We start from the raw sequence: 11,222 nt of genomic DNA, 5'->3' as shown, positions 1-11,222 counted from the left end.
CACAGGAGTTTGCTATGGGCATTATGTCACCGATGTGTCAGAGCTTCTAAATTTATATGCAGTTGGCAAAGCTATAAGGAGCCCGCCGCCGTCTGAAATACTGGCAGACTTTCACAAGAATCACAGTGGTGGATGTGTAGAGGATACTGACATAAGCATGCTTGCCAAGAAATGTTTGCTGTCAACCAAGGATGTTAAATTGTGGCTTCAGCACTTGACGGAAATTTCTGTGAACAGGAAAAGAGGTGCTGGAAAAGCAAAAGCAACAAGAGAAAAGCGGAGCAAGGGAAAGGAACTCAGGAACGAATTTCTTTTACTACATTTATATTTTATAGGATCTCTCATATATCTTGTTTAATAAAGTATTAAAAAGTGTTCCTAATTTTCGTAATTTAAAATTATTTGGTCCCGGAGCGGGGCATTTGCCATTGGCAGCTTGCCCGGGGGCTGAGTATTTACCTTCTTGCCTTTCCCCGGCAGCGGGGAAATTGAACTATTAAAACGAAAAAAGTCAAATGCCCGGCCATATTCCCGGGGGGGGATGGTAACTCTTGGAATTGACGCATGCATTACTACATGTAACAAACAACATAGATAAAAGATGAACAAATATTAAACATGCTATACGTTTTAATTGCATTCAAATTGTTTCATCGTTATAACCATACTGGAGACGTTCAACTAGTTATTTGATGGCCTGCAAGAAGAAAATATAAATAGTCAAAGCATGAAAATAGTAAACGCGAACGTTAACAACTAGTATCAGCTACGAACGAGACACAAACACATGGAACAAAAATAAACGTATGCAAATTATCACAACGAAACATTTTTAACGTCACAGAATTTCGCCTAGTTGCTTTTATAATATTTCCTCCCGTCATAAGTTATGAAAACATAAACGTATCACAATGTACGCTAAACTTTCACCAACAAACAAATTTCAGATTTTTGTGATCAATAAAGCAGCTAATACGTCCTGAGGCGGTAAATAATAGCATTTGGTCACAGAATAAGAATATACACAAGAGTCACTCGTGTCGGAACCTTTGATGCTTTTGTCCTTGCGCATGTCGTGCCGCGCATGGTGGCCGCCAATATTCCAGCCAGATGATTAGGGTTTTTGACATTTTCCAAGCCTTTAAAATGATCCGAAGTCATTTCTTAAGTCAAAATATACTTGAATTCATTATTAAGTATTGACGTCATGTAATTTTCATGGTTGGAAACAAGTGAGAAATCTTAATCATCTGGCTGGAATAATGGCCGACATGAGGACACGTTGTACACCTGAGTGACCCTTCTGTAAAATCATTATTCTGTGATTTGATGGAGCAAGAACAATGGTGGACAAGGCAATCACCGAAGCACAATTAGATTTAATGTAACCTCTCGATGTTAAAATTTGGAAATAGTTGGATTGCGCTCTGAGACCAAAGCCCAGAGAAAGAAAATGGACGAAAACCCTGTATGGTTGTGAATTTAACAGTACAGACGGAGTTCTTACCTAGCCCATTCTACGTTTAAAATAAGGTGATCATAACCAAGACCTGAAACACATTTAATGGCTTGGGCTGCATCATCACGCCGAATGAAGTTAATGAAAGCAAATCCCTATGAAAAATAAGATTTTTGCTTAATGGATTTGTCAGAAAATTTTTGCTACATGGATTTGTCATTTGACAACTTTCGAAATGATTACATTTGCGTTTCAATGCAATAGATAATAAAATGTGGATACGCAAATGCGATGGTGGGTATTCTTAAAGGGAGTGGGGGTTGGGGTGTAGGGGGTTAACCAAAAAAAGATTTAGACGAATGGAGCTGCCCTGAACGTCAAGTGATGGCTTTAGTTTAGAGAGAAGGCTTTCGTGGATCATTTCGCCTAACAGTATAAAATCCAACTGCTTATGGCTTTTTTGCAAACATTCTGTTGGGCTCTAAAGCTACGTGCAAACGCGCTCAACATCGCTCAACTTGCACTCAACATCGTCTTGCTCTTGTTGTGTGATGTTTAGCGATGTGTGAAAACGCTCTCGACGTGTTGAGCGATGTTGAGCCTATGAGATAAAAGCAGTTTATCTGTAATAGCACTACATTGCAAAGCTGGATAAATGGTTTGCTTTCTTTTTAAATTCGCATACCGTATATGATTCAATAAACGTTTCCTATCAAATAAACGCAATTTATCAATTAAACGCCTCCCTCTCGGAGAGCATGAATTTGTATTGGAGGCCTCTCTCCAATAAGAGCCGGTTTCTAATAGAGCCCCCTATTGCCCACTACAATAATATAATGATTACAGTCGGTTATTAATTGGGCCGAAGACACAAAATATTTGGTCTTTTATTTGTTCAAACTAAGGCAATAAAAATAATAAAAACGCCTCTCAACTATTTAACACCCTCCTCCTAGAACCGCTTAAACGCCCCAAGAGTTGACTAGATCATCTACGGTGTGCAATTCAGGACATCGCTACAGCCAATACAGCTATGAATACCTTGGATTGATTAGTGATTTTATCTTTGGCCAAATATATTCGCGATATTGGTCCAAATGGTCGGAAAAGATCTTGAAGATCCGATTCTCTCGTGTCTTCCGATAAATTTGTAACACGTATGGTAGCCGTCTCTTCTACGAAAAAAGCAATTGAAAACATAGCTGTAAGATGTGTGATGATCCAATAATTAATCAAAAGCAGTTGGTTCACAACAAAACATAATCTTGTCTTTCGTGCTTTAGATTCTGGAAGAATTAACAGAAGAAGAAAATACAAAATAACCCAAGGTTTATTGCACCTCTATTGTTCCGAGTGCTCATCATTTCACCTCTCCCCGAGGCACCCTCGCGCCTTCCTGGTGCAACGTATTTCCCTCCAGTTTGATTGAAGCTCGTAGCTTTATTGTTGCCTTCACCACTGCCACCTGATTACATCATTAAGGAAATTTCAAGAAACCGCATTATAAGCAACAAAAGACAAACATTTGATTAGCACATTAGAAATAAGCACGACGAGAAACAAACAAATCAAATGAAAATGAGAAAGGAAAGACATTCCATCGTTAGAACCTCACTGCAATATTATGATATCCAAAATAATATACTAAATAAGGGCCTGATTATATGGAGGCGAGCTGGCCAGGTTATTTCAAGGGATTGAAAGGAGCCGAAACTTCACGGTTAAAAATTACATTTGTTTGCGAAGCACCACACGTTACTCCGGTTGTAATTCTCAAATTAGGGCAAATTGGTTGTTTCAATTTTAAATGTTTTGAAAAGTTATTAAATCAGAATATTGTGAAATTGCTTGAGAAGATTTAACTAACGATAAGTATGGAGTCGTTTCCATTTGCCAAAATTATTTAACGCTTGGCTGCTTCCGGGCTCATGTAATCAGCCCCTAAGTAGAAATTGCTTGTGCCAATGCTCATTCGCATTGCGCCAAGTTAAAAACAGTATTGCTTCCAGATGCATTTTGTACTGCAATACATGGCACTACGGGTGAGATAATCTCACTTATGATGCCAGCCTTTAGCCAGCTATAAGCTCAACTTAACGTCAACAAGCAAACGTAATCAAATCGAAACCAAAGCAACAATTCATGTTACGGGAAATGAACAAGACGTTCTTTTATTGTGCTTAACTATTAATTTTATCAAGTGAAACCTTAAAAATGGGATTTTGCATTATGTTCATATTTTGTTCATGCCAGTATCATGAATGTGGATGAGAGATGAGTAAAGTGAAAAAAAAACAAATGCAAAACATTATATCATAAAATTTCAAGAGATAAGCAAAGAATTTATACGAGAACAGAAATCCAACTCATTGCGTCTACAAGAGTTGATTTACTTACCCCAAGACGCCTTTCAAGAAAAACGAGCTAAATGCAATCAACCCGTCCAAAGTAATAAAAATGACAAAAGGATACTGCCTCCATTTTCCTCTTCTTTCAACTGCTGCTGCAAAGGCTCCAGCGTATCTTTGTAAGGACATTTCAACGTCCAATGGTCACCCTTACATATACGACATTGCACAATGTTTTTCTGATTCTGGAGTTTTCTCAAAGGATCGTCATCTTGCTGGTTGAGTTCCTGCCATTTAAAAACAATGATGAAGTTCAATTGAGTAAAGTGAATTCTATCAGTAATTGCACAGTAAAAATTAAAATGTGGTAATTCCGAAAAAAAATTGGAATTGTTCGGCAAAAATGTGCACGTAATCAAACTATGAAAATATGCAATTGCCCAATTGAAAAGTTTCTACACGAATGAACATTCAATAGTTTTCTACTGAAAAATTTAATCGCATCTCTTGGGCGCATCCAAGAAAATTATTTGAGTGCAACCTGGAAAATAATACGTTCCTTGAAAGATTTTTAGGCCTTAACCTTAGGAGGTATATACATAAATTAATTATGATAACTCTAAATATATTCAAAAAAGTTTTCTATAAACGTCTCGTAGATTTCATCGAACGTATAACTTGAAACTAAGGACAACTACCCACATATGCATTATGCGTACCTACTTTTAAGTGAGATGAATAAGACTTGAGTTTATCTGATAGCTATATGAAATTTTATGATTTGTGTTTACACGTTGCGTCGCTTTGTGTTATTCCATAACACAAGGTTGATTAGACAAATGATGCGAATGTGCTACGTAATAATAATAAAAAGAAAATATTTTTCTATTTATTATTCCAAAGTGATATTTTTGAAGTGATAATTTTTGATTTCCAGCAATACGATTCGCTGCCACATCGGGCAGCTTTTTACTATATCTGCCATTGGGCACATGGGATATTTTTTCCGCGATGTATTTGTTTACAAAGGATGGTTTGGATGGTTTTCTACAAACTTCGCTTCGTCTGGTTAATAAATCGCACTCTTGCTATGATAACTTTCATCTGAATACATTTTGCTTAATCGTTAAACATTTTTTTTGCATTTTACTAAAACATTACTAAACGAGCGCGAAGTCTTTACGGAGAAATAACGGGCAGAGGTGTTTTTGTACAGACCGAGCCCGTAGGGCGAGGTTTGTACAAAAAGACAGAGGTCCGATATTTCTCCGTAAAGACCGAGAAAGCGATGTTATTAAAAAGTTTATTATATGGCATTATTTGACCTGAAACGAAGCTTGCTTTCTTTCTCGTCCTTGCTGTTTTATACGGGTTGATTTCACTTTTATAGTTTTCGTCAGTAAAAACTAAATCGTTTCAAATTGTATCGTCCGGAAAGTTGAACTATTTTCCGAGAGTTTTTCCTTCGACTCACATTCATAAATGGTTTTTTGTTTCGTTTTTCTTGCATTTTGCTGTTTGCTTTACTAAGTTTGTTTACATTTGACTGTAAAATTACGCGTTCTGGACCGTGGTCGATTACGGGAAAATAATGGACCGGCGAAAATGTTTGTCAGCCAATCAAAGCGCGCCATTTTGCCGGAAGTGACGCTTGCCATATAATAATAGATGTTTATATCTCTTGACAAAAAGTCATTAATATGTCATATAAAAGATTAATTTAACGGAAACAGTCATTAAAAGCTTTCGAAAACATAAAATGATCCCCATTTTGAATCATGCGCCACAACACAGTAAGAAATAAAGAGAACTGGTATCTAAAGTGCAGCAAAATAATAACGGTTAACTGTTTATACGACAATGCGTAGCGCTCCGTTTTCGTTCGACCACGTTTAAAAAGTGTGGTCGTATCACTACGGAAAAAGTGACGTTTTTAAGTTATTCCGCTCCGGTACAGTATTGCTAAACGCAACCCGGCTCTGTTACTTAATTGCGCCATTTTCACACCGATCCGGAATAGTGTAAACGTAGTCCAAAATTGGATTGTTTTCTACAAACTTTGCTTCGCTTGGATGATAAAATTCACTCTTGTTTTAATAACTTTCATCTGAACACACTTTGCTTACACGTTCAAAAATTGGCATCGCTTTTAAATCAATTTTAAAAATGTACATTTCACTTCGCAAAACGAAAACATTGCGAAAAATTATCACTTTTGGCCCTTTAGGTAAATATCGTAAAAAGCTCTCGATCAGGCAAGTAATCAAATTGCTGGAAATCACAAACATCGCTTTGAACCGATAAATAAAAAAATAAAAGTATGTTATTTACCGTATAGGTCGGTCCATACTTAAAAAATATACTTAGAGCAGTCTGAGAATAGCTTGCCTTAGGCACTAGTATAATATAAAAGGCAATATTATATAGGCACTCGTCCATATTTTTATGGCTGAAAGCCAGTTATCTTGCACGTAAGGTACATGAAATGTCTACGTTATACGACAATTACCTCTTTGTTAGATGTGAGTACAAGAAAAACGTCCTCGGCAACCATAGTTGTGGCAGGATTTGGTCCAGGTTTATCCATTTTCGAATCCCCAAATTTCGTCCAAAGCTAAATGTATTTACAGAAGATGACAATCCAATATTAATTGGCGTTGGTATGGTTGTTGTACTTTTAAAATAAAAACCGCTTACAAAATAAAACAGTCTGGCAAAGCAGAACATATGAACATTCAACAAATACCATTCTAGTTTCGCCCATGACTGCTGTAAAGTTTGCAATCTGAAAATACCTTCCTCTTCGCAATGGCTTTGTGAACTTTTAGAGTTTCCAATCTATACGTCCTGACAACCTGTTAATTTCAAATAAGAATGTACATAAAACATGGTGTGCCACACATGGAGTAATCAGATCATTTCTTTGGTATGAAATGAAATTTTTATGCTTGCATTATGTTCATTAGCCACGTATAGGCGCGGAAGTATTTCAATAGGAAATCTCTTTTTTATTTCGAAAAATGTATCCGACCACAAGTCATTCGCAAAAGACAACGCAATCAAATTTCAAATAATTCACGCAAATTGGAATCAACCTTCATCCTTTTACATTTCATGGAAACAAATAAACTTTTAAATTAAAAAAATACAGTTTTCAGGTGACACAAGTGATTTTGAGCATGGATATTGATCTAATTCGGTTCAACTGAGGTGTGATGAAGACAGTGGCTAGACAATTGCAATGTTTGAATGCACAAGCTTCATAACAGCTGGCCAGGTAATCATAAACATTCAATACCTTTATTTTTAATGTAAAGTAGATTTTTTATTAATATTTGAATAGTAAGTTGCATTTACTTTATTTGAATAGTAAGTTGCATAGGTATTAGTATAGATTTCCGGTCTTTAAAAAAATCACAAGTGCATGTTCAGGGGTAGTTGCCTGAGAAACAACACTACATATTACTTAATAACAATATACTTTGAGATATTTCTTGACGGCACCGTCTAACTCTGTTACAGCTTCAGAAAAGCCTTGTTACGTGGCCTGACTGCAAAAAATAGTACTTTCTCTTATGCTTTTATTTTTTACAATCTTTTGTAATTCTTGATTTTCAAACAATTGCAATTCCTCCATTCAAATGCTAGTTTTATATAGTTACATCGATTGCCATGTTTTCTTATTAGATGAAAAAAAGTTTGTCTTGCTTTCACTGCTTTTCAGCAAATTAGGATACAGTATTTACAGTAAATTACGCACTTTACAGTAAATTACGCACTGCTATACATTGCAATTACAGCTTTTCAACAGTACAATTACACATTCTCACAGTGTAATCATACAATAAAGTGCACTGCAATCAACTAATCACAGTTGAGAAATATCACAAAGAATATTAATGATAAGATAAATAACTCAGAACCTCGAGATAATTTTTCTTCCTGGAACTATACATCAATAAACTTTCCAAGAAAATGATTTGTGAGAGTACATGAACATTTTACAAGAATAACTGGTAATTAGAAGTATGCACCTTCACAATTTTATCATCTTCATTCCTTTTAAATTCAGTGATGGTTTTTATGCCATTCTTTATAACCTCTGTGGATTGAGGCAATACCTTATCTGGCTCATCTGTAAAAAATTTGATCAATGAAAAAATTGCATTTGGATTAAACTTCCACAAACTGGTGCAACAGATTGAAATCAAAGAATTCCGGTAGCAGAAGTTAGCAGAGGCAGAAGGGGTGCAAGTGGTGTGCAGCCCCCCCAACACACAAAAAAAAACCTTAAAATGGTATTAAAAACTTTGGATAATTAATATAACAGTATTTGAGGCTATGAAATTGTTATGATTGTAATTGTAGACAAAGCAAAAGTAGAAATTCTAATTTCAAATGCAATTACTTATTTTATACCACAACTATTTGCAATTGAGTAACTACGATGCATGTTTTCATTGAAACATTAAAATTGAAATAAAATGCTAAATGCATATTCATTAATAAAAAAAACATAAATTTGGTTGCACTCATCTATGAGCCTATAAATTCACAATAGTCCGAAGCCTTGCAACTTTAGCTAGAATAACAATGCACCCCCTTGAAAAATCTGCTCTGCACCCCACCTGTCGAATCCGGCTTGATTCACCCCTGGACATTAGCAAACTGTCTATTAATGTTTAATAAACTATATCATAGGGAAATTTAAAAGGGAACTTTTTAAATCAGCACAACTGCAAAGTTTACATATCTTGAGACAACTCAGACTAAGTAAATGACTATATTTTAAATTAACCATTTTCGAAACCAAAAAAAAAAAAAACTGAAAAAAATGACCTTCTTGTTCAACTTGATCGGCCCAACTGGTGCTGCTATCCCTGAAACAAGAGAAATCAATCACAGAATGATGTACAAATCAATTTATGATAGTAATGGCCATTCTACTTCACTGAATTTCACATCAGATATGCAACATATGTTGCGATCATTTTTGAAGATACAAACAAATTTCCTACATCTAGCTCTCTTGTTCGTCAATATTTATTTCCATTTGACTTGCCTGTCAGTGGACTTCATCAGGCATCAGCAATTACTATTATGCAATTCATGTTATCCCAAAACTATCCTGTAAACTGTAAATCGTAACATCTATATTTAATCTAATTTCTATGTTTCCACTAAAAGCTAGCCTTAAAATGTATAGTTAATTCAAAGAAGAGTTTATATTCGTGAATGGAACCGTGAATACTTTCCAGCTAAACTCAAAATCAGACTTATCGTCTCATACACGTTTAACAGCCATTTTCGTGGATACAAGCAAGCAATACATTTTGCTACGAAAACTTACAAATAAGAAATATTTAAATATGATTTACACTCACGGTATTTCTGTTGTCGGTTCTGGCATTTTGAAGCTAATTTTAGTCAAAGTAAAGAGACAAAAATCTTATTTAAATTTAAAAATATTACAATTCAAGCATTAAGCAAATTGGTAAGGTCGTCACTTGTTTCTGACTACCAAAATGACATGACGTCATGCCTTCCCCGAATGAGCGTCGTATTTGCAAATTTGTTAAAGTGTTTATATTACGAATTTTAGCCCCCCTTTTTTATTAGCTAAATTGAAAGACCTTGTTTCAGTGATTTTGAATCTGCAATTATAATTGAAATTGGATTGGTGAAAGTGATTTTACGGACGTTCAAAGTCCCGATTTTCAGCATTTTTTTTGCGAACTTTTTGATCGGTTTGCTAAAGCTTGTGACGTCGAAAAGTGAACACATATATCAACATGGCGTATTCTACTTGTAATCTTAATAAGAAACGCGGAGGAAAACGCTGTGTTGCTGGCGGACCTAATCAAATTAGTTGCGCCAATGATTCAAAAACCGAAGGAAAGTCGATGCATCTGTTTCCTAAAAAAGAAACAGAGCCGCAAAGACATAGAAAATGGGTAAATTTTGTGCGTAAACATAGACCGGGTTTTGAGGCTTCCTCTACCTCGTGTCTGTGTTCTGCGCATTTTGAAGATTCTTGTTATGACCTTAATTTGAGCGTGCAAGTCAAGCTCAAAAGAAGGTTGAAGAAAGATGTTATCCCAACCATTGACGTGGCTGGGACTCCTGAACCATTACAGGATGAAATAACCGATCGAAAGCGAAGACAAGTAAGTTTACGCTTGTTTATGTTAATTTTTCTTCTGTCATATGCAAATTCGATATAAGTTTTGTAGATTATTCGACTTACTCTCCATAAGCCATCGCTGAAGGAAACATGCTCTCTCGATGAGGAAGTACCATCTACTAGTGATGGAGCTGAGCATGTTAAAGTTTGCAGTGGGGAAGCAAGCGATTCACCATTTGATGAAGAACTACATGCTGGTCCTATTTCCTTACAGCATCTGTAATGTTTAGAATTTATCTTCTTCCTTTAGTATCTATCTATTGTGCTCTCTAATATCTGTCTGTCAACAACATTCTTCATTCCTATATATATACATGTCCTTGTCACTTTTAAGGGGCGTGTCTACAACACTACATCCCTCCTCAACTTAACGGATAACAAAGTCAGGGTTTATTGAGTTCCCATATTGTTCTGTTATTTTTCTTTGTCGGGTTGATCTCCTTGGAGCTGGCTCTTCTGGTTCTGGTTCTATGATGTGTTCTGGTTCTTCACATTCTGGTACGCATTGGTTGTGTCTGTACGGCTGTTCGTGGATGTTGTATTCATCTTCATCAGTTGATTCTCTCGACTTGTCTCTTATCTTTTTAAAGAACGATGTGTTTCTGGTTATTTGATGGTTATGGTTCTCAGCGACTACTTTAGCTCCTCTACGATAAATCACTGTGTATGGTGTTTGCTCAAATTTTGTTGTGAATTTATCTTTCTTCCTTTGTTTTAAGAGGACTTTGTCTCCCACCCTGATATCTGATTCTTTAGTTCTTCTTCTTTTGTTTGCCAATTTTCTTCCTTTCGATTTCGCTTCAAAATCATTCGCCTGCGCCTCTTTATGTCTATTTAGCACTTTGTCCTTGGGGTTTAGCATTGGTAGGATACCTCTCAATGGTCGGTTAAATAGTAGTTGAGCTGGTGGGACATTGGTTGAACAATGAGGCGTAGTGCGATAGCTGAGTAAGAATCTTGAAAGTTCTTGTGTCCAATTGCGATGTTCCGCACGGGCTGTTTTGATCGCTTTAGCTAAAGGCTTCATGAATGCCTCGGCCTCTGAGTTTCCTTGCGGCCACTCCGGGATTGATGTCTCGTGCTTCACCCCAAGTTTATGTAGATATTTGGAGAATTCCTTACTGTTGAACGGTGGACCGTTGTCAGATTTGAACTTTAATGGGATTCCATGCCGTGCAAAAATATCATCTATTTTAGGGATCAGTGCTTTGGCGGAGGTACTTGAGATTAT

General features: G+C 36.2%; 1 protein-coding gene across 1 annotated transcript; it reads right to left on the bottom strand.

Moving 5' to 3' along the window:
• Nucleotides 1-612: 612 nt before the first annotated feature.
• LOC124438998 (eukaryotic translation initiation factor 3 subunit G-like) lies at nucleotides 613-9,324 on the bottom strand. Its single transcript, XM_046989191.1, has 10 exons — nucleotides 9,192-9,324; nucleotides 8,647-8,687; nucleotides 7,842-7,942; nucleotides 6,603-6,662; nucleotides 6,317-6,421; nucleotides 3,932-4,094; nucleotides 2,799-2,924; nucleotides 2,501-2,634; nucleotides 1,508-1,614; nucleotides 613-697 (listed from the first exon to the last, which is right to left on the bottom strand). Exons 1-10 carry the CDS (start codon nucleotides 9,215-9,217, stop codon nucleotides 682-684), a joined length of 879 nt encoding a protein of 292 aa, XP_046845147.1. The 5' UTR covers nucleotides 9,218-9,324; the 3' UTR covers nucleotides 613-681.
• Between the last annotated feature and the right edge of the window lie 1,898 nt (nucleotides 9,325-11,222).

This window comes from Xenia sp. Carnegie-2017, unplaced genomic scaffold (assembly GCF_021976095.1).
Source record: "Xenia sp. Carnegie-2017 unplaced genomic scaffold, XeniaSp_v1 HiC_scaffold_19, whole genome shotgun sequence".
Lineage (NCBI taxonomy): Eukaryota > Metazoa > Cnidaria > Anthozoa > Malacalcyonacea > Xeniidae > Xenia > Xenia sp. Carnegie-2017.
Note: the sequence above shows the minus strand (reverse complement) of the source record. Positions and strands in the feature narration are given on the sequence as shown.